The sequence below is a fragment of the Erythrolamprus reginae genome, chromosome 4 (assembly GCF_031021105.1).
Source record: "Erythrolamprus reginae isolate rEryReg1 chromosome 4, rEryReg1.hap1, whole genome shotgun sequence".
NCBI lineage: Eukaryota > Metazoa > Chordata > Lepidosauria > Squamata > Dipsadidae > Erythrolamprus > Erythrolamprus reginae.
In genome coordinates, this window is record NC_091953.1 from 70,284,834 (window position 1) to 70,309,648 (window position 24,815).

Below are 24,815 nucleotides of genomic sequence, written 5' to 3' on the forward strand. Positions count from 1 at the left end.
TCTGAACAAGTAGCCAAATAAACCCATTAAAATTAAACTGTTGCCTTCAGGGTTCTTGTAAAGGTCACCATATACTGTTATTTAAAAAAGGGTGACATGTAGCTTGTGTCCTTCTTCCTCAGATAATAAAATAAGTAATAATTGTGTTATGTATAAAACTTTCGTTTGCAGAGGACATTCCTCTTTTATTTGTGATAAATGTAAACAGAAATGAACCTGTTCTCAAACTTTATACATAAAAACTGTTTTTGATAATTTTCATTGTTTTATAAAATATGTTAACACAGTTATATTTAGTAAGATTTAAAATTATATAAGCATGTTTGTTATTTTTGTGTAGAATACAATAAACCAAAAATAATTTCAAACAGCCCGTGTTTCCTTTTTCTGAGCAACATAAAAAAATATGCATCATTTTTTTCCTTTCATTTTTTATTTCATTATGTCCATAAATGTTCAGATTAGTATGCAAAGGGCAAAGGTTTTAAAAAAATTGAAAATTGGAAGCCTTATATATATATAAAGTGAAATAATTGCACACAGAAGTGGGGAGTAGGCCCTTTTCTGAGCAAAAGAAAATATGCATCATTTTTTAAAATTTAATTTTTCATTTCATTATGTTCAGAAATGTTCAAATTAGTAGGCAATGGGCAAGGGTATTCAAAAAATTGAAAACTGGAAGGCTAATCTATATATAAAATAAAATAATTGCACAAAGCTGGGGGGGAGGCCCTTTTCAGAGCCAAAGAAAAGTATGCATCATTTTTTAAATTTTCATTTTTCATTTCATTATGTTCAGAAATGTTCAAATTAGTATCCCAATGCCAAGGATGTTCAAAAAAAGTCTGATTTTGCAGGCTAATCTAGATAAAAATGAATAAAATTGCAGAAAAACGGGGGGGGGAGGCCCATTTCTAAGCAACATAAAAAAATAAGCATCAATTTTTTCATTTTAACTTTAATTTCATTATGTTCAGAAATGTTCAAATTAGTTTCCCAATACCAAGGATTGTCAAAAACGTCAGGTTTTGTAGCCTAATCTAGATGAAAATGAACAAAAGTTCACAAAAATGGGGGGCGTGCTTTTATGAGCAAAATAAACAAATAAGCATAGTGAAAAAAGTATTCAAAAAGACCATTCCAGTAGCTAGAACCAACCTTTTTATACTCCGGGTCTAAAAGGACCTGGAGGGTAACAAGTGTATAGTAAATGCGAGGAGACTAGCAGGGTTAAAAGATTCTCATGAAGCTGGATATTAGTTTCTGAGTAGAAGCATTGATTGCTAATGAATGGGTGGCATTTTTTTTCTTTTAAAACTTTTCCTCCCTCCCATGCACTGTAAAAGAAGGGAGATCTTTCCAGAGATCTGATTCCTTGCAGTGAAATTTTGGAATTAAACAAAGAATCACAAATGACCCAAGAAAATAAAAAGCAGTGGCTTGTAGTCAGAGCCATCATGTTGATTTTATCAACCTCTGGTAGATGACTACTCTGAAATCATCAACTGCCCACTCTTGATTTAAGAAAGATCCCTTCAAGAAAACACCACAACAGGGAGATTAATATTCATGACTATGGTTACTATAAAGCATGTAACATATATCCTGAATAATGATTAATCCATCCAAGCTGCTGACTACTCAAAAATATTGTCCCCACTCTCCTCAGCTTCCATAAGAGTCTTAAGACTCATTTATGTCATCAGGCTTGGGCCGATTAGATCTTGGCCCCTGGCCAATGAATGTTTGTATGATTATTGTACGAATGGGTGTGATTGATTTTAATATTTGAGATTTTAGATAGCTATTTAATTTTTAACTTACTTGGATTAATGCTAAATAAATTGAATGGGTCCAAAGACCGGCTACAAAAATGGTGGAAGGTCTTAAGCATAAAACTTACCAGGAAAGACTTAATGAACTCAATCTGTATAGTCTGGAGGACAGAAGGGAAAGAGGGGGACATGATCAAAACATTTAAATATGTTAAAGGGTTAAATAAGGTTCAGGAGGGGAGTGTTTTTAATAGGAAAGTGAAGACAAGAACAAGGGGGCACAATCTGAGGTTAGTTAGGGGAAGATCAGAAGCAATGTGAGAAATTATTATTTTACTGAAAGAGTTGTAGATGCTTGGAACAAACTTCCAGCAGACCGTTTGGTAAATCCACAGTAACTGAATTTAAACATGCCTGGGATAAACATATATCCATCCTGTTGTGTATACTTCCTTTCAGCCTGGGGAATGCTCAGATTCCTAGGGGGAAAGTGATTTAGAATTGGTAGATTTGCCTGATTTACAGACAGAGAGGAATGTTAGTGAAGGAGAGGAAGATGATCGTGACATACATATGAGTTTAGACGAATTAAATGGATTGGAAATGGGTTAACCTCTACTTCAGATGGCATTAGAAACTATTAGCAGAAGTTAGAGGGAAGAGATTTTAGGATCTTAGAGAGCGAGGAACTGGTTAATTAATTACCTCACATCTGGGTGTGAACGGAAGAAGAATCTGATTATAGTACATTCAATCTTGTCATACCAAGATGGACGTGTTCCAGTTATGCTCCGGCAAATAAGCAAAAGATCATATGATTTATAACCTGTTTATAGCCTTTCCAAGAATATGTTTAAAGTTGCAAACTTTAAATCCACTACAAAAATCTGTGTCACCAAATAAAGACTGAATGTACCAATTATTACATCAATCAAGAAGTAAAAGTTCTATGTAGAAAGTCCACACATGCCTTCTATAACTTTGTAAACAGCCAACTCCCACTCCTTAAAGGACTGAATGGTAAAGACTATAATGATAAAACAGTTAAAACCAACCTCGTTAACACATTCTTCAGCTCAGACTTTGTAAAAGCAATGGCTCATGCCCAATATTTCTTAGTCGTATCACAATCAACTTCAACAATCTAATACAAATTAATTTTACAGAAGATAAAGTTAGAAAAGCATTACGCAATCTAAAACCATCTCTATTTATTGGACCTAATGGACTATTTGCATACTTCTTTAAAAAGCTCTCCACAACCTTTGTTGAACCTCATATTTTTTTAAAAAAATCCTTCAGGACTAGCACTTTACCCAATCTATGATTACTAGCCACAATCATCCCTATCTTCAAAACAGGAGATCCAAATAATGTTGAAAATTACAAACCAATCTCTTTGGGTTGTGTCACTTGCAAAGTCATGCAATCAATCATAAACTAATCTATTACACTCCACTTAGAAACTAATAACCTACTCTCCAACAAACAATTTGGTTTCTTGTAATCTGCAACTCTTACACTGTAAAAACATTTAGAACACTCAACTTGATCAGGGTAAAACAATAAATACTATTTACATAGACTTTTATAAAGCCTTTGATTCAGTAGTACATGACAAACTACAGGGGGTGAACAAAAAATGGAAACACTTGACTTTGGCATCATAATGTTTGAACATGTTCAAATCAATCAAAACTTGACATATTTTAATTTTTTTTATTCTGTTATTTGATATGTTTTTTAAACTACCTTTTTTTTACAGAAATTTAAGGAAATTGGTTATAACCTTCTAGAAAGGGCAGACCTCTCAGACTTTCAAAAAATTATTGGTGCTTGAATGGCAGGCACTAGTGTAACAGAAAGTGCCCGAATGTTTGGCATTTCAAGAGGTAATGTCTCAAAGTAATGACTGCTTTTGAAAGAGAAGGGAAAATGTCCTCAGCCAAGCACAGGTCTGGTCAAAAGTCGAAGTTGTCTGAGAGAGATCATCGGACTCTAAAGCAAATTGTTAGAGTGGATCGCAAGACCACAGCTCCTAAAATCACTGCAGATCTCAATAGACATGTACAGAACCCAGTTTCCACAAAAACTGTTTGAAGGGAGCTTCAAAAATCTGGATTCCACTGAAGAGCTGCAAGGTGTTTCCATTTTTTGTCCACCCCCTGTACTCCTGAAACTAAAATCCTATGGCATCTCTGGACCACTAACTGATGGGAAAATTGTGTTCCTGTCTAACGTTGTCTGTTAGACAGGAACACAGTTTTCCCATCAGTTAGTGGTCAAAATAGGAAGTGCCATATCAAATCCTGCTCCTGTCAACAATGGTGTCCCTCAAGGCAGTGTTCTAGGACCAATGCTCTTCATATTCTACATAAACAATCTTTGTGATCATATTACAGTGGAACCCCGACATAAGAGCTGCTCTACTTAAGAGCAACTCGAGATAAGAGCTGGGAGGGGAGAGATATTTTTGTTCTACTTACAAGCCCAAATTCGAGATACAAGCGCCAAGGAGCTGTCTCCTGAAGCCAAACGCTAACTTCCGCGCGTGTTTTAAAAGGTTGCAGCCGGCCTGGGGGGCTCGGGGGGGGGGGGGGCTTGCAGCTTTCTTTCTTGCTCTTTTTCTTTCTCTCTTTTACCTTCCCTTCCTCTATTTCTTCTTTTCTTTCTCCTTCCCACCTTCTTCCCTCCCTCCCTCCCTTCACTCATTCCTCTCTTACTCTCCCCTTTCATAAGTTTCCTTGCTTCCTTCCTCTGTTCCTGTCCCTTCCCCCTTTCTTTCTTTCTTTCTTTCTTTCTTTCTTTCTCTTTTTCTTTCTCTCTTTTACCTTCCCTTCCTCTATTTCTTCTTTTCTTTCTCCTTCCCACCTTCTTCCCTCCCTCCCTTCACTCATTCCTCTCTTACTCTCCCCTTTCATAAGTTTCCTTGCTTCCTTCCTCTGTTCCTGTCCCTTCCCTCTTTCCTTCCTTCCTTCCCACCCTCCGTCCATTCATTCACCCATTCCTCTCTTGATCGCTTAAAGCCGGTCCTTGGTGCAAAAAGGGTTGGGGACCTCTGTCCTACAGGATTGGGAGGCAGAGAAGTTGAACATATGTAAATTTAAAAGTTTAAGAAAGTTTACAAGTTAAGTGAAAGAAACTTCATTATTCATTTATATGTACATGTACATTTCTTCATTAAAAACATGTCTTTCTGCATAATTTAGACTAACTTTGTGAGTTTTTTGAGGGCTGGAACCAATTAAAATTATTTACATTAATTCCTATGGGGAAAAGTCGTTCGAGATAAGAGCTGCTCGACTTAAGAGCCCAGGTCCGGAACGAATTAAACTCGTATCTCGAGGTACCACTGTATAAGCAACTGTGTTCTCTTTGCTGATGATGTTAAACTATTTAATACCACTGACAATGCTGCTACCCTTCAAAAAGACCTTAACCATGTAGCAGTTGATATATCTTACACATTGTGTCTTTCTTACACATTGCCAAAAAGAATCAGAATACAAAATGCAAACTTGGAGGAAACAAACTTGTAGATAACCCTCACTCTATCAAAGACCTTGGACTACTCATATCTAATGACCTAAGTGCTAGATTCTACTGTTACAACATTGTCCAAAAAGCACTAAGAATTGTTAATCTAAATTTACGTAGCTTCTTCTCTGGCAATATTATACTACTAAGCACAGCTTACAAAATATTTGTTAGACCAATTATGGAATACAGCTCATCTGTCTGGAACCTGCATTGCATATCAGACATTAATACAATTGAGAGAGTCCAGAAATATTTCACAAGAAGAGTCCTTCACTCCACTCGCAACAAAATGCCTTATTCCATCAGACTTGAAATACTGCAATTAGATAATTTATAACTATGTCACTTCCAATCTGATCTAAATGTAGTTCATGAAATCATATACCAGAATGTCCTTCCTGTTAATGACTACTTCAACTTTAACCACAGCAATACATGAGCTATGTAGTAGATTCAAACTAAATATGAACCACTCCAAACTCATCTGCAGAAAATACAATTTCAGCAATTGAGTGATCAATGCCTGGAGTGCACTAGTTCAGAACTACATTTAGATCAGATGGAAGTGACATAGTTATAAATTATCTAATTGCAGTATTTCAAGTCTGATGGAATAAGGCATTTTGTTGCGAGTGATTGTGCCTTCCGTCCCTGTCCTACTGTCCTATTGTCCTCTTTTATTGTTACTTTTTACTTATTACTACTTTACTACTATACTATACATATTTGACAAATAAATAAAATAAATAAACAAATACAGATTCTTTCCCACTTCAAAGACAGATGTCTTGCTTGCATTGGCAATTATTGCTTTGCATAACTGAACTGGGTCATCGCCAACTGCACACAAAACAGGGAGCAGGGGGTAAATGCAATTTAAAAATAGTCCTTCCCATATGACATTTGACCCTGAAATCTTGGTCACTGAATGAGGAGCCACATGAATGCTTCACAATCCCAGCTCTCTAGTTGCAGTTATTAAGGGACCATGCTGGTTCTTAAATGGACTATCGGGAAGAGGCCTGAATCTTCTGAGCTTTCCAGTAGGGAGGGGCAATGCTAGTGAATGCCAGCATTCTGAAAAGCTCACAATGTTGGCATTCACTGGTGTTTTTGCCAAATTTGAGGTCTGTCACTGCAGTACATTGGATGATTTCCCCTCCCTGCAGGGAATGTCTTTTGTGTGTATGTTATAAGACTTGATCTTTGATAATATGCTACACTAATTATTTTGTCATTCCCTTCATGTTCTGTTAAAAGATATTTAAAAGTGTTTCCATTGTTTTATATTAAAATATACAATATTTATTTATCTATCTATCTATCTATCTATCTATCTATCTATCTATCTATCTATCTATCTATCTATCTATCTATCTAATTTATATGCTGCCCAACTCCTGAAGGACTCTGAGTGGCTTACAAGCCCCCCCTCAATATTTAAAAGAACAATTACAAAACCCTAGTAAAAGCCATACATCTCTCTCAATATCTCTCATGGGTGGATCTAGTAATGGGCCCCACCCAGTACAAATGGGATCAGCAATCAGGTAGGACTTTTTAGTGTGCTTCAAATGCCGGGACAGGCAGGTGTGGAGCCGGCAGGTGTGCGTGTGCCCCCGTGTGATACTTCACTTCTGCACATGCGCCTGAAGCAAAATCTTGCACGAGGACACTTATGCAGGTGAGATTTCGGCAAAAATAGCTGAAATCTCACCCACGCGAGCATCCTTGCATGAGATTTTACTTCAGGTACATGTGGAAAAGCGAAGTATTGCATGGGGCACATGTGCACATATCAGGCACACCCACCCTGGACCGATGCCAGTAGGAAAAGGTAAGTGGAGCCCTTCACTGGCTGGATCTAGATGGTATCTAGATGGTATCTCATTTGGTCAATGGCCAGGCCTGCCAAAAACGCCAGGTCTTTACAGTTTTGTGGAAGGCCAGTAGGGTAGGGAGGATACAGATCTCCAGGGACAGCTGGTTCCAGAGAGCCAGATCCACCACCAAAAAGGTCCTTCTCTGTGGCCCCGTCAGTTGGCATTGTTTTGTTGATGGGTCCTGGAGAAGGCCAGCCCTGTGGGCCTTTATCAGTCACTAGGAGGTATGTGGTAGGAGGCAGGCGCAAAGATAATCTGGCCCTAAGCCATGTAGGCCTTTATAGGTGATGATCAACATATTGAATTGCGTCTGGGGACTGATTGGGAGCCATTGCAGCTCACAGAGAGTTGGTGTGATGTGGGTGTACCTAGGTGCATCCACAATTGCTTACGCAGCTGTGTTGAATGCTTTTCAATAATACCAATAATACATACATAACATTAAAACATAAATTTATTTCTGCACTCTCCAGAATTTTAGAAGCCTTTTATTCTAGAGATCTGCTACATCAACCATTTACATGTCATCTAAATACATTAAGATTGCATGACATGCTGTGCTTTTCCTTGACTTTTTTCCTAGTGCTGGGAGCCATTATGCTATTGTACAAGGTATTCTTACAGATAACCAAATATTCTCAGTACTAATACTGCAGTCTGTTAAGAGGTTCTGAATCATCACACCCACAACAATTCTTGAGTCCTTAAAGCAAGGTAATGTTTATTAACAATTCACTGGACACTTTCACTTCAGTGCCCTGTTAGCAAGGAAAAAATCTGACCTCATATGACTGTCTTGGTTCAACAAATTAGGCCCCAAATGTCTTTATTCTTCTTACCATTCCTAGCCTATTATTGATAATTATATTTTCTGACAAAAGTAAGAGATCAGGAAAATGAATCTGGTATTAGAAAAAAAGACTTACGCAATTTTATCGCACACTGTGCACTTCCAACTGCCATCAGTTCCTAAAACATGACATTTGTTACAAACTCTCAGGCTACATATTTGGCAGTGGTCACCTCTGTCAAAAATTAAGCCCAATTTTTTCTGACAGCGAGTGCAGACCCTGGTGTTATCTTGCTGGTGATGTCTTCCACCTTTACGTTTCACTTCCAATAACTCATTCTTTAGTTTTCTAGAAAAGAAAAGAAAAATCCAGAAGTCCACAAAAAGATCTTGAAATATATGAATTTGCTGTTTCATTAATAGTCAAAGGGCTTATGCAAGACACAATTTGAGAACGGCATCAAAAATTGATGGGAACAATTATAGACCGGTGACCGTATATGCAAATTAAATCATGATATGAAAAAGATAAAGAGTACAAATTTGAGACAGTCCCACAACAATTAGATAAAATATTGACTGGCGTGGATGAAATATTAATAACAAAAATTCATAATTATTTATTAGAATTTGATAGAGCAGAAGACATAGTGAAGGGAGCAATGGGCAAAAAATATTGGACATAGTATAGAATTAGAAAATTGGTGAAAAACTTGGAAGATACATTATAATATAACTAAATAGGCAAAACACAAAGAGAACCAGTACAAAACGTTTTATCGATGGTATATGGCACCCACTAGATTAGCAAAGATCTAGCCAAACCTGCAGCCAAATTGTTGGAAATGTGGCCAAAAAGCAAAGTACCTTCTATCATACGTGGTGGTTATTCACAGACACAAAAAAAATATTGGGTAAAAATTCATAGATGAATACAGGAAATAACAGGCTTCCAAATAGAACATGTTCCAGAGTTATTTTTATCAGGTATTGCTAAAGAAGAATATAATAAAACAACCATATATATTATATAATATATATTATATAATATATATTAAGTCCTCATAGTTATGACCGTGCCGGCTGCTAGTTGAGCCTGATTGGCTATGATGCAAGCAGCTGGCGAGCGGAAAATTGGAGACCTATTATTGATTCAGTTTGACAGCTCCAGTATAAAAGGAGCTATCAAGCTGCTTGTTCCCTGTTCTCTGTTCTGTTACTGTGGTGCTGAAATAAAGGTTTGCTGTTCACCTATGAGTCTGCCTCTGTTATTTTCAGCCCTGACCCAGTGATTTAATACTGGCGATGAAAGTGGGATAAGCCTGAAGGAACGTATGGCATTGTGATCCTTTGAGAGTGATTCACTGATTGAGAGTGGTTCCAAAAAGAAGGCAAATTGATTAATGATGAATTAATGGCGAGTATTCTGAGCAGAGCCTGGTTACAAGCGGAGTGCCACAAGGGTCTGTTCTGGGTCCTATTCTTTTTAATATGTTTGTGGGTGACATAGGGGAAGGTTTGGTAGGGAAGGTTTGCCTATTTGCTGATGACTCTAAAGTGTACAATAGGGTTGATATTCCTGGAGGCATCTGTAATATGGCAAATGATTTAGCTTTACTAGATAAATGGTCAAAGCAATAGGAACTGCAGTTTAATGTTTCCAAATGTAAAATAATGCACTTGGGGAAAAGGAATCCTCAATCTTAGTATTATATTGGTAGTTCTGTGTTGAGCAAAAACTTCAGAAGAAAAGGATTTAGGGGTAGTGATTTCTGACAGTCTGAAAATAGAAACATAGAAACATAGAAGTCTGACGGAAGGAAAAGACCTCATGGTTCATCTAGTCTGCCCTTATACTATTTTCTGTATTTTATCTTAGGATGGATATATGTTTATCCCAGGCATGTTTAAATTCAGTTACTGTGGATTTATCTACCACGTCTGCTGGAAGTTTGTTCCAAGGATCTACTACTCTTTCAGTAAAATAATATTTTCTCATGTTGCTTTTGATCTTTCCCCCAACTAACTTCAGATTGTGTCCCCTTGTTCTTGTGTTCACTTTCCTATTAAAAACACTTCCCTCCTGAACCTTATTTAACCCTTTAATATATTTAAATGTTTCGATCATGTCCCCCCTTTTCCTTCTGTCCTCCAGACTATACAGATTGAGTTCATTAAGTCTTTCCTGATACGTTTTATGCTTAAGACCTTCCACCATTCTTGTAGCCCGTCTTTGGACCCGTTCAATTTTGTCAATATCTTTTTGTAGGTGAGGTCTCCAGAACTGAACACAGTATTCCAAATGTGGTCTCACTAGCATTCTATATAGCGGGATCATAATCTCCCTCTTCCTGCTTGTTATACCTCTAGCTATGCAGCCAAGCATCCTACTTGCTTTCCCTACCGCCTGACTGCACTGTTCACCCATTTTGAGACTGTCAGAAATCATTACCCTTAAATCCTTTTCTTTTGAAGTATTTGCTAACACAGAACTGCCAATACAATACTCAGACTGAGGATTCCTTTTCCCCAAGTGCATTATTTTACATTTGGAAACATTAAACTGCAGTTTCCATTGCTTTGACCATTTATCTAGTAAAGCTAAATCATTTACCATATTACAGACCCCTCCAGGAATATCAACCCTATTGCACACTTTAGAGTCATCGGCAAATAGGCAAACTTTCCCTACCAAACCTTCCCCTATGTCACTCACAAACATATTAAAAAGAATAGGACCCACAACAGACCCTTGTGGCACACCGCTTGTAACCTGACTCTGCTCAGAATACTCGCCATTAACAATAACTCTCTGATGTCTATGCTTCAGCCAGCTGCAAATCCATTGAACTATCCAGGGATTAAGTCCAATCTTCACTAATTTATCTATCAGCTCTTTATGTGGAACCATATCAAAGGCTTTGCTGAAGTCCAGGTAGGCAATATCCACGGCACCACCTTCATCCAACACCTTTGTGACATAGTCAAAGAAATCAATGAGATTAGTCTGACATGATTTGCCTTCAGTAAAGCCATGCTGATTTGGGTCCAATAAGTTATTGTTTTTTAGGTGCTGATTTATCCTCTTTTTGAGTAGAGTCTCCATCATTTTAACTACAACTGATGTCAAGCTAACTGGCCTGTAGTTACCAGCTTCTTCTCTACTGCCCTTCTTGTGAATAGGCACAACACTGGTCATTCTCCAATCCTCAGGAACTTCTCCTGTTAACAAGGATTGGTTAAACAAATCAGTCAGGGGGGTAGTAATGACAGATCTGAGTTCTTTAAGAACTCTGGGGTGGATACCATCCGGACCCATTGCCTTATTTATCTTTAATCGTTCAAGTTCTTCTAAGACATCGGCTTCTAAGATCACTGGAGCTGAATCCGTACAGCTGGAAGCAATGCTATATCCCTCTATAGTATTATTTTGTACGGTGTCTTTTGAGAAAACTGAACAGAAGTAGCTATTGAAATGGTCAGCGATCTCCTTATTCCCATTAATGCATGTATTATTCCCGGTACTAAGTTTTGTGATGCCGCAGTTTTTCTTCTTCTTATCACTAATATATCTGAAGAAGGTTTTATCCCCCTTCTTTACAGATTTGGCAATTTCTTCCTCTTTTGAGGCTTTAGCAGCATATATTATCTGTTTCGCCTCCTTCTGTCTCATTTTATACACCTCCCTATCAGCTATACTTCCAGACTCTTTATACCTCCTATAGGCAGCCTTTTTTTCATTGACTATAGCCCTTACATCATTGCTAAACCATAGCGGTTTCTTCTTCCTTTTACCATTAGTTATTTGTCTTACATACAGTCCAGTGGCTTTTAAGATGGCCTTTTTTAATACAGTCCACTGGGTGCTCGCTCCTGCCATTTTATCCCTCCCCTTTAATTCATTTTCTAAATATTCCCCATTGCATTAAAATTTGTTTTTCTGAAATCCAATACTTTGGTTGCATTATAGGATTGCTCACAATTAGTTTTTACATCAAACCACAAACATAGATGGCCACTGCATCCTAAATTTTCTCCCACCTTGACATCTGAAACCCAATTCCCATTCGTAAAAACTAAATCTAGAATATTCTCCCCTCTAGTTGGTGTCTTAACTAGCTGTGCCAGAGCTGCTCCTGTAAAGGCCTCTACTATATTCTTACTTTTGCATGTAAGGGCACTGGGGATATTCCAGTCAACATCAGGCATGTTGAAATCACCCATAACCACAATATCTCCCTTTACTGCCATTTGGGTAATTTCATCCACCATCTTGTTGTCATATTCCTCGGATTGCCCTGGAGGCCTATAGATCACCCCAATTCTAATGACAGAACCTTCTTTATTTTGCATGCAAATCCAGAGAGTCTCTAGATCTTGACATGTATTGTGAATTAGTGTTGTTTTTAGACTTTCTTTAATATAAATGGCTACTCCACCTCCCCTTCTCTCTATTCTATCCTTCCTATACAGTGTATATCCTGGTATGGATATTTCCCATTCATTAGAATCCTTAAACCATGTCTCAGTTATAGCAACCAGGTCCAAATTATCTCTATATATTATGGCCATTAATTCACAGAGCTTGTTGCTCAAGCTTCGAGCATTCGTGCACATTACCCAAAGAACATTATTTTCATTATTAGTTTGCCCCTTATCATCAACAACTACATCTATTTCATTTGCAGCTCCCTTTTCATAAGCTTCCAAAAACTGCTTTATCCTCATTGGTCAGGGACAGAAATCACCCACATCAGTTATATCTCTGTCCCCTTTACACCTAGTTTAAATGCCTGTCCAAAAAAGTTCTGAATTCCTCACCGAGCACCTGGGTACCTCTGTATGATGGATGCAAACCATCCCTCTTAAACAACTCCCTATTAGACCACCTACTGACATCATGACTTATGGGTGAACAGTGCGGTCAGGTGGTAGGGAAAGCAAGTAGAATGCTTGGCTGCATGGCTAGAGGTATAACAAGCAGGAAGGAGATTATGATCCTGCTGTATAGAGCACTGGTGAGACCACATTTGGAATACTGTGTTCAGTTCTGGAGACCTCACCTACAAAAAGATATTGACAAAATTGAATGGGTCCAAAGACGGGTTACAAAAATGTCGGAAGGTCTTAAGCATAAAACTTATCAGGAAACTCAATCTGTATAGTCTGGAGGACAGAAGGGAAATGGGGGACATGATCGAAACATTTAAATATGTTAAAGGGTTAAATAAGGTTCAGGAGGGAAGTGTTTTTAATAGGAAAGTGTACACAAGAACAAGGGGGCACAATCTGAGGTTAGTTGGGGGAAAGATCAGAAGCAACATGAGAAAATATTATTTTACTGAAAGAGTAGTAGATGCTTGGAACAAGCTTCCAGCAGACATGGTTGGTAAATCCACAGGAACTTAATTTAAACATGCCTAGGATAAACATATATCCATCCTAAGATAAAATACAGGAAATAGTACAAGGGCAAATTAGATGTACCATGAGGTCTTTTTCTGCTTTCAGTCTTCTATGTTTCTATGTTTCTAACACAAGAACAAGGGGAAAAAATCTTTTTTTGTTTATTGTTTTTTATACATTTAAAACAGAAAACATCTATTTACAGATGATCGCACGTTTTTAGTATACAATTACATTTTGTCTTTACTTCTATAATACAGAAAAATGAAAATAAAATGACAGGAAAATGAGAAACTTACTTTGATCCAAAAAGAAAGATATTAAGATAGCAAAAGTTGTTAGCGTGTACATATTTTTACAATAAGCCAATTGAAGATAAAATTATCACATATTTTGGTTCACCTTTAGTCTGAATTTAACTGTCATTCTGTCTGATATATTTTTTGAATCCACTTGTGCCATTTCTCCCATATTTTAGCGGTTTCATTATCTTTTGTTCCCTTAATGTCCCTAGTCATCTCGTCCATTTCTACACATCTGTAATTTGACCTTCTGAAGGTATGTTTTTATTTTTCCAGATCTGGGCATGAACCATTCTAGTTGCAGTGATTATGTGTGTGATTAAATATAATGTATGTCTTGAGTATTTTTTTGTTCCAAATTCCAAGTAGGAAGCCTTCAGGAGTAAATGCTATTTCTGTTTCTGTGATTTCTGTCAACTACCTGTGTACAGTCTTCCACATCAGTTTTACTTTAGAACACGTCTACCACATGTGATACTAAGATCCGATCTCTTTATTACATTTCCAACATAATGGTGCAGATCCTGGGAACATTTTTTGCAATTCTTGATGTAGAGAGATGCCATCTATAAAATGATTTATAAAAGTTTTCCTTATAGGCTGCAGATAGTGTAATTTTAGTGATTATATTCCATGTGTTCTCCCATTTTATTAAATGAATGTTACGACTTACATTTTTAGCCCATGCAAGCATGGGTCCTTTTACTATTTCTTATGGGTAATCATTTTCCAGGAGATAATTGTTATATTTTTCTTGTCTGATCCTATAAAATTTTTATCTAGTCGATTAAAGGATTTTTCTATGCCTACCCCACTTATGTACTTGTTGTATCTGGATCTAATTTGGGTATAGGTCCACCAGTCCATTTTATTAGATTGAATTTCTAGTTCTTCTCTGGATTTTGAATGCCCATCTGGGTGTAGTATACCTTTATAGGTCAATGATTGTGTCGGATCAATTAAGTTGGGGTAAATGATGGCCTCCATTGTAGAGAGCCAGAGGGGAATTTTGATATAATATTTCCTTTTAATTTCTTGCCATGTTCTTAATAGGGATTTTCTAATTAAATGTTTGTTGAATATATTTTGTGTTTTATTTTCATCCTTCCACAAGTGGGCATGCCATCCTGTTTGCAACTTGTGGCCTTCAAGTGTTAATAATCTTTTGTCCCGAAGTTTGATCCAATCTTTAATCCATATTAAAGAGGCAGCAACAAAGTAACGTTTAAAATCAGGAAGACCTAATCCCCCCCCCTTCATTTGTTATCTTGAACATATTTTAGTTTAATTCTCAGTTTAGTCTTTTGCCATACAAATTTTGAGATGATATTATTCAGTTCCCTAAAATATTTTGAGTCTAGATATATGGGGGCTATTTGGAACAGATACAAATATTTCAGGAGAATATTCATTTTTATTGTGGTGATTCTTCCAAGAAAGGATAATTGTGATTATGATTAATCCCAAATATTTAATCTTTTTTGTTATTTGCAAATCCAAAATATTTTCCAATTCTTTTTCATTTTTTTGAATCATATTTTTGGTCTTAATTTTAGTTTTTTGTTTATTAATTTTTAGCCCAGAAAACTCCCCAAATTTCTCTATTTCCCTAAGTAACTTTGCACTTGATTCTAATGGATCTTCAAAAAAGTATACCATGTCGTCCGCATATGCCTGAACTTTATATTCTAGATCTTTAATTCTAATACCTTTTATATCATTGTTATTCCTTATTTTATTTAACAGAATTTCTTGTGCTGTTATAAAGAGTATGAGTGATAACGGGCCACCTTGGCAGACCCCTTTGTTAATAGAAAATTTGTGTGTCAAATCGCTGTTTATCATCACCCTGGCTGTTTGCAATGAATATATATTTTGCATGACATTTTAAAGTTGTTCCCAAAATCTAATTTTTGAATTAGTTCTAGACGATATTGCCAGTTGACATTATCGAAAGCCTTTTGTGCATCCAAAAAGGCCAATGCTACTTGTTTCCCAAATGTGCATTGCAATATTCAAGGATGTCTAAAACAGTTCTGGTACAATTTTTAATTTGGCAATATGGGAGAAAGCCATGTTGATCTTGATTTGTAATTATGTTCAAAACTTTCTTTAATCTATCCACAAAAATTGTCATTAGAATTTTATAATCTGTGTTTAATAATGATATGGGCCTATAATTTTGAATTTTATCTCTTTCTACCTCATTCTTTGGAATAATTGTGATATAGTATTCTCTCCAGGTATCAGGTATTTCTGCTTTTTTAAATGTTTCATTACATAGTTCAAGGAGTTTAGGTTCAAATATTTGATTTAGGTTTTTGTAAAATTCCCCCAGAAAACCATCTGGGCCTGGTGATTTGTTATTCTTCTGATTTTTTAATGCTTGTTGTAATTCCTGTATTGTTATCTCATTGTTTATTGCCTTTCTATCTTGTTCCTCTAATGGTGGGAAGTTACTCTCTGATAGGTAGTTTGTTGTTTTCATTATATCAACCTGTTCTTGCGTATATAATTCTTTGTAATATTCATAAATTTTATTTGCTTTTCTCCTGTTCAGTGTGTTGTAATGTGCCCTGTTTATCTTTTAGGTGATGGATAATTTTATCACTTTTTTCTTTTTTAATTTTTTGGGATCGCCATCTACTTGGCTTATTTGCTAATTCGGAGTAAATTTGTCTGGCTTGTCTTACATTTCTTGCATATTCTTGTTGATCAATAAGATTAACTCTATGTTGGCATCCATGAGAGAATATAAAGTTTTCTTATTTTTGGGTTCTTGCTGTAAAGCTATTTCTAAGTTTTCAATTTTGTTTAGGTTATTGTTATATTATTTCTGATGTATGCCTTAAGGCTTCTGATGTATGCCTTAAGATGATGTATGCCTTAAGAAGGGGAGGATAGATCAGAAGGGCATACTAGATGGATCATGAGGTCTTTTTCTGCCATCAATCTTCTATGTTTCTATTACATGGCTACCATTCAAACAGCTGCCATTCACAGATCTTGATGACATCCTCCTTGACCAACTTGTTTGTGGAGTGAAAGATCTGTGACTCCAGCACCATTTGCTGGCCCAGAAAGAGCCCATCCTCATGACAACACTAGATGAAGTCAGGGCTTCTGAGCTATCTGAAAAATCAGTCACTGGAATGCAGCATTTCCGGCTGCTAATAAATGAACCCAGAAGCCAACCAGTCTATTACAAAGAAACTGAGTCAGATGTTCCGTCAGATGAAGAAGCAGATGTTAGCTGCCTCCAGACCACGCACAGAAAAATTACCTCAGGCAAAAAATAATCTCAGGCAGCTTGTCATGGCTGTGGCAGGAACCACAGTTGGGCTGATTGCAGGTTCAGAATCGCCATCTGCCACTGCTGTGGAGAGAAAGGCCACCGGTCCAGGATGTGCAGTGCCTCCCTGCCAATTTACCACCAGCACCTGCCTACCAGCCAAGATCCACACCTGCCTACCAGCCAAGATGCAACCTCCTCCTCCCAGAGGTGACTGTTTCTCCATCTCCAGAGCCACCCAGCCTCACACCAAGGCTATGAGCCAGGTAACACTGTCCAATTCACCCCACAAACTCTATGTAACTGTCCACCTTGAAGTCCAACCATGAAAAATTGAGGTCGACATTGATTCTTCCAAATCCTTACTTTCCTGGGCAACCATCAACCACTTATTGCCTAACCTTGACAAAGTCACCTTCAACCTTCTTTAGTGTCCCTCAAAGACTGCCCTGAATCTCACTGTCACTGGCATCCACACTACCAATGATGATACCTTGGACACTCTCACTTCTGATTTCACTATCATTTTTGGATCAGGCTTTCTTTCAATTTGGACCCTCAGTTAACCCCAATATGTTTGAAGCCGAGGTGCATCCCCTTGGCTCTGCAGCCTAAGGTAGATTTAGAACTGGATAAACTTATCGCCCAAGGGATATTAGAGCCTGTAGATCAATCCAAATGGGAAAGCCCTGTTGTAATTCCCCTAAAATCTGATGGCTCCATCAGGATTTGTGCAGACTATAAAGTGACCCTTAATAAGGTACTGTAGGCCAACCCATATCTTGTCCCAGTAGTACAGCACCTCCTCCATTCCTTGGGCCAGGGCTCCAATTTTGCCATGCTGGATCTTGCACAAGTCTATCAGCAGTTCCCAGTGGATGATGCCACTGCCTTGGCTCAAACCATTGTCACCCATCAGGGTGCATGCACTTTCAGTTTGGTGTAAATGTAGCTTCTGGCATTTTTCAAAGCCTCGTGGAATGGTTGCTCCAAGGATCACAGGGGATAGTTCCCTACTTTAATCTCCACCTCCAGCCATTCTGACCTCATATACAAATTGAGGGCTGTCCTCCTTCATTTCTGGATGGCTGGACAGGCTTCAAAAGGACAAATGTCGCATTGGTGTCCCCAAAGTGGAGTCCTTGGGGTTTCTTATTAATGTTGAAGATATCCTTCCTACCCTATCCAAGATTGAGGCTATTCAGCTGGCACCTCCCTCATCCACTAGGGCCCAACTGCAGGCTTTTCTGGGGTTATGTAATTTCTATTCTGTTTCCCTCCCATGCAAAGCTTCTGTGGCTAAGCCCATGCTGGATGCTACCTGGCATTGGTGGCCTTTTGAGTCTAGGGCTTTCCAAGCTGTTAAGGATCTGCTTATATCCAAAGCTGTCTTAGTACAATACAGTGACAGCCTTCCCTTATTGTTAGTCTGTGAAGCTTTGTCAACAGTCTAGGCCATCCCTACCAGTGGTCCCCATATCTGATTGGGAGGCCCCCAAATCTCCCTGGTCAATGCTGCACCCCAATTTGGCTGGTCCCTTCCATGGCCTGATGTTTCTGGTGCTTGTGGATGCCTAATGTGAAGTGGGTAGAGCTGGCACAAATGCCCACCACTTCATCCAATGCCATAATTATGGTCCTGGAAAACCTATTTGTCACTCATGGCCTGCCAGACACATTAGTGACAGACAATAGCCCACAGATCACTTCTGCTATCTTTCAGATCTTTTTGGCTAAATTGCCAATTGCTTGGATGAATGAGCTGTTCAGTCAGCTAAAGAGACTTTAAAACTATTGTTCTCCTAGTCTCTAGCCTGGAGCCTTAGAAATAGCACTTAGATGTATATACCACTTTACAGTGCTATACAGCCCTCTCTAAGCAGTTTACAGAGTCAACATATTGCCCCCAACAATCTGGGTCCTCATTTTAACAATCTTGGAAGGAAGGAAGGCTGAGTCAACCTTGAGCCTCGTGATATTCAGTCTGCCACACTGTTGGCAGCTGGTGATCAGCAGAAGTAGCCTGCAGTACTGCACTCTAACCACAGCACCACTGTAGGTTTCAACCATTATAACTGGGTCTTACAAGTAACATAGGCTGTCCAAATGAAGGAGCAGGTAATGACTGATGACAATTTCAGTCCAGACTATTTGTTATGTCATGAATACTATAAAATATTTTTTCCCATTATAAAACAAGCTCTACTCAAAGGGAGAGGATACAGCAAAATCTCCATTCCCTCCCCACTCCTGGGGAAGGTTACTGCAAAATCTCCATTCCCTCTCCACCCCACTAATCTGCTTTCCAGCTTTGTTCTCCTGTGCAGGGCAACAAAAGAAGACCCAACCAATCAGCTGGGACTTGGGAGGCAGCGAATAGATAGGGGCAGGGCCAGCCAAAGGTGGTATTTGCCACTTCTCCAAACTACTCAAAATTTCCGCTACCGGTTTACCAGAACTGGTCAGAACTGGCTGAATACCTCTGTCCACCACATACAGTGGTGGTTCCTACAGATGTGGTCCAGAGTGCCACACCGGTAGGAACACACTGATGATACAATTTTTGATAACTTTTTTCCAGTGTCTCCGTGTCAGAAGAAGCCCTGCCGCCTGCCCTTGTCTTAATGCCGACCTTTATTCTTCAACTGAAGCACAGTTGAGAAGCTCCTTCTCAGGAGACGCCGAGGGAAAAAAAATCACCAAAAATTGCATCATCAGTATGGTGTGGTGTTCTGAACCCACCACTGATGCGATAGTATATGCCTGGTATCTGATTACATTTCCAACATTTGGCGGACATGTTTTTAAATATCTTTGCTAATTTCACTGGTGGTAGGAGCCACCAGTGTTCCCTCTAATTTTTTTCGGTGTGGGCGAGTATAGTGTCTGAGCAGCAATCTCTTCAGGACTGGGTGACATAGAAGTAAAAATAAATAAATAAATAAATAAATAAATAAATAAATAAGGAAAAAAATCCCATCTTTTTTATTAAAAGAACCTAGTAATTAAAAAAAAACAAAATCCATTACTATTAAAACTAAAACTACCAGCAAAACTATTAATAAAAACAGGTGAGGACTCCGGTTTTCCCCCCTGTTATTATTTAAGTGCTTTTACCATATGCTTTAAATCAAGAGTCACTTCTCTCTCTGTTTCTCTCTCTTTCCTGTCATTTTCTGCCTCAATCATTTTCTCATTTCTCTTTTTTCTCCCCTTTTTCTATAATTTCTCTCTCTCTCTCTCTCTTGCTCTCTTCCTCTCTCTCACTCTCTCTCACTCTCTTACTTCCTCTCTCATCTCTCCCTCTCTTTCTTTCTTGCTCTCTCTCTCTCTTTCTTTCACTCTCTCTCACTCTCTTCCTTCCTCTCTCATCTCTCTCTCTTCCTTCCTCTCTCATCTCTCTCTCTTTCTTTCTTTCTCTCTCGCTCTTTCTTTCTTCCTCTCTCTCACTCTCTTCCTTCCTCTCTCATCTCTCTCTCTCTTTCTTCCTCTCTCTCACTCTCTTCCTTCCTCTCTCATCTCTCTCTCTTTCTTTCTTCCTCTCTTTCACTCTCTTCCTTCCTCTCCCATCTCTCTCTCTTTCTTTCTTCCTCTCTCACTCTTTTCTTTCCTCTCTCATTCTCTCTTTCTTTCTTTCTTGCTCTCTCTCACTCTCTCACTCACTCTTTCCCTCTCTTGTTCTCTCTCTCTTGCTATCTCTCTTTCTCTCCCTTCTCTTTCTCTCTCTTTCTTATTCTCATTTTCTCTCTATCTTGCTCTGTCTGTTGCTCTCACTCTCTCTCGTTCTCTCTCTGTTCTTCTCACAGCGGAGGCGGGCAAAGGTGATTTTCAATGTCGGGCACGCGGGCTCCCCATCCCCCTGCCAGCCCGCCCAGAACATTTAAAATAAGATAAACCTTTGCCGGCTCTAAGTTCTCATGCTTGAGGAGGGGGTTGGACTATAGGACCGCCAATGTATTTTTCTATATTCTGGTTGCTTCTCTGCTTCCTCGCTGTGGAGGAAATCAAGCAGCCTTTCTTGCTCCCAGCCTCTCCTCCGACCCGTCCTCAACTCACCCACCAGCTGCTGCTGCGACTCTCGGAAGAGCCCAGAAGATACTTGGTGATCCTCCTGTTCTCTCCCCTTTCTAGGAATGCAGTACTTGATGGTTTTAACCCCTTAAAGGTTAAAAAAAATAATGACACTCGGCGCGGCAAGGCGAAGCGATGTTAAGGGGATGGCTCGAGCCCCCCCAAGACACTCGGCGAGGCGAAGCGGCATTAATGGGATGGCTCGAGCCCCCGCGCACTTAGCCATGGCGCACTTAGCTGCGTCTTTCAGTTTTTTAACCCTGCCCAGGAGCCAATCACCAAAGATAGTCTTTTGCAAAAGGTAGGCGATTGGCTCTTGGGCAGGGTTAAAAAAACGCACGCTGACAGCTGCAGCTAAGCGCGCTATGGCGCATAACTCAGCTTACAGGGATCTATGGGAGCCACCTATAAAACATTTTATATAAAGTTGCCATTATCAGCTTACAGTTTCAGTCCTGTAACTTCTTCACATTCTTCTATTTTTCCCATTAATGTAGGGCCAGTTTCCAGTGGTTCTTCTCAAATAAATTCTAGATCCTCTGCAAATGCTTGTAATTTATGCTTTTCCTTTTTTATTTCCATACCTTTTACTTCAAAAGTAATCTTTGTCCTCTAGCATTTGTACTGGCACTTATAAGACACTGAGTCACACATAAATCCATATGTTGAGGCCCAATTCACAGCATTAATGCAGCAACAAGAAACTGTACTAATTTTTTTTTCTAGTTAATAGTTAGCAGCTTCTATAACAAACCAAAAATTGCACCAAAATTATGATAGATGACTTCGTCATTCAAATGCCATCTCTGTTGCATTAACATTATTATGCAAATTTTCTTATTTCTCATCACTTCCAGTCCTATGCAGATCCCTATACTAAGGGGCAGATCAGAGACATTGTATAAATGAGCATTAATAATCTGGAGGAAGAGCAGATGTCCTAAAAAATATTATTTTTAAGCAGTAGCCCATCATCAATACACTTTTCCACATTCCAATACAACAGTAGTTCTCAACCTTATCTTCACCATGGACCCCTTTTAAATATTATTATTATTATTATTATTATTATTATTATTATTATTATTATTATTATTAATTAGATTTGTATGCCGCCCCTCTCTGCAGACAAAATACCTTTTGTGGCCACAGATCATGACACAGACCCTCAAGACCTAACTCAAGATTTAAATCATAACATTTCTTCAAACCTTCATAGATTCCCTATGAGAACATCATGGCTCCCCAGTGCTCCTCAGATACACAGGTTGAGAACCACTGCAGCACAACATAGTTAAGAAGTGAATGACAAAAATGCTCCTTTTTCTCTCATATCCCTTTTGACTTCCATAAGCTACAAGTATATGTAAACAGCAGACAAAATTAAGTTTGATAAAATGAAGATTTCAGGAGGGATTGAAGTTCAAGGCAGAAGTGCAGAAGAGAGCAGCCAGGATGATAAGGGAACTGGAAACTAAAACATACGAAGAGTGGTGGAGGAAGTGGACATTGCCAGTCTGGCGAAGAGAAAAACCAGGGGTGACATGATAGTGTATTCTAATACTTGAGGGGCTGCCATAGAGAGGAGGGAGTCAGGCTGTTTTCCAAAGCACCAGAAGGCCAGATGAGGAATAACAGATGGAAGCTGAGAGATTCAACCTGGAAATAAGGAGGAACTTTCTGAAGACTAGAGCGATCAACCAGTGGAACAGCTTGACTGCAGAGGTTATGAGAGCTCCAACACTTGAGACTTTCAAAGGGAGACTGGACTGCCATTTGTCTGAAGTAGTGTAGGAACTCCTGCTTGAGGCGGGGGGGGGGTTGGACTAAATGATCTGCAAGGTCCCTTCCAACTCTAATAATAATCTAATCTTCACCAGTGTGAAGTCTGGATTAATATAGTAATAATTAATGACACATGAAAATACCAATGAAATAATGGTTACAATTTTAATTCAGTCAACATCCTAGCATCCTAATATGGAATAAGTTCTGGTACTCAAAAAGAGAACTATGCCTCACCATATCTCAGTGTGACTATCAGCAACTCTCTGGGATTGCAAACAAGACTCTTCCTCAGGCCAATATAAAGATGTCAGAGGTTGCAATTTGACTTTTAATATGTAAAACACGTATGCTACCACAGCAATGTTTATGCCCTGAATCAAATTATTTGATTAACTGATGTTATTAGTCTGGAGCTGCTGCCGCAAACCTCTGCTCAAATATGCTTCTCTTTTATTTTTCATTATGCAGCATAATTTATTAAATAAAAGATGGATAACTCTTCCAAATCTTTAGTTCTGTTTTCTGCAAAAAAATACTATTTTCTATATCAAATTGAAGTACAACCAGTTGAAATCTAGTACTAGTAATTTTCAGAAAAATATTAAAATGTTCTAAAAAATCCAAATCCAATTATTCTATTTAATTTAAATGCTATAGGTCTGACTTTAGCCAGGATATAAATAAAAAGTACTCTCCAACAATCTCAAGAATTACAGAAAAGAAGAATAAGAATATAATCAAACAAATGACATTAACCTTTCTGCTGCTTTAGTTCATTATAAATTCTTGCAGCTGTGTTTTGCATCCCTCTATGGTATCTTCAAAACTGAATCATTTGATGATTGTGACAATATACTCTGATTTTGGAACTGGAATAATTGTTTCTGGAGAACATCCAGTGGAGGAGGCAAAGGAATACAGGTAATTTGAACTTAATTTACTATTAATCCATTTTTGAAACAAATACTGTCTCTTGTTTAATAATGCCAAATATAATTTTTTACCTGAGCAGAATAAGCTGAATAGCAACACAATTATCTTGACAGAATTTGTTTTGTGTCATCTGCAAAGTCATTGTAATCAATCATAAACCAATTCATTACACTCCACCTTAAAGCTAATAACCTACTTTCCAACAAACAATTTGGTTTCAGAAAAAAATTATCCTGTAATCTACAACTCTTACACTGTAAAAATATTTGAACCACTCAACTTGACCAAGGTAATTCAATTGATGCAATCTATATCAACTTTTGCAAAGCCTTTGACTCAGTTGTTCACGACAAACCTCTTCTGAAACTTAAATCCTATGGCATCTCTGGACTACTACACAATTGGTTAACAGCATTCCTTTCTAACAGACAGCAAATGGTCAAAATAGGAAGTGCCACTTCTCTTCCTGCTCCTGTCAACAGTGGTGTCTCTCAAAGCAGTGTTTTAGGACCAACCCTTTTCATACTATACATAAATGATCTTTGTGATTGCATCACTAGCAACTGCATTCTTTTTGCCGATGATATTAAACTATGTAATACCACCGACAATACTGCTACCCTTTCACATAGCTCAATGGTCAAAAATCTGGCAACTTCAAATATCCACCACTAAATCCTGCATCTTACACATTGGTAAAAAGAATCAGAATACTAAATATAAACTTGGAGGAATTGAACTTATTGATGACCTTCACTCTGTCAAAGACCTTGAGTACTCATATCCAATGACCTAAGTCCTAGAGCACACTGCAATAACATTGCCAAAAAGTCTTTAAGAGTTGTTAACCTAATCCTTCGCAGCTTCTTCTCTGGTAATATTGAACTGCTAACAAGAGCTTACAAAACATTTGTCCTCCTAGTATGGAACCCACATTGCATATTTGACATCGACATAATTGAAAGAGTCCAGAAATATTTCACAAGAAGAGTCCTTCATTCTTCTTCTCACAACAAAATACCCTAGTCTGCCAGA

At 38.2% G+C, this 24,815-nt stretch overlaps 1 protein-coding gene across 7 annotated transcripts in view; it reads right to left on the reverse strand.

Annotated features, from left to right (window-relative positions):
- SYTL5 (synaptotagmin like 5) overlaps positions 1–24,815 on the reverse strand; it is a 287,041-nt gene that overhangs the window by 116,809 nt on the left and 145,417 nt on the right. For all 7 annotated transcript variants that reach the window (XM_070750583.1, XM_070750580.1, XM_070750584.1 and 4 more), the window contains one exon: positions 8,125–8,337. In XM_070750583.1, the coding sequence (XP_070606684.1) occupies positions 8,125–8,337 (213 nt within the window). The remainder of the gene's footprint in view (positions 1–8,124; positions 8,338–24,815) is intronic.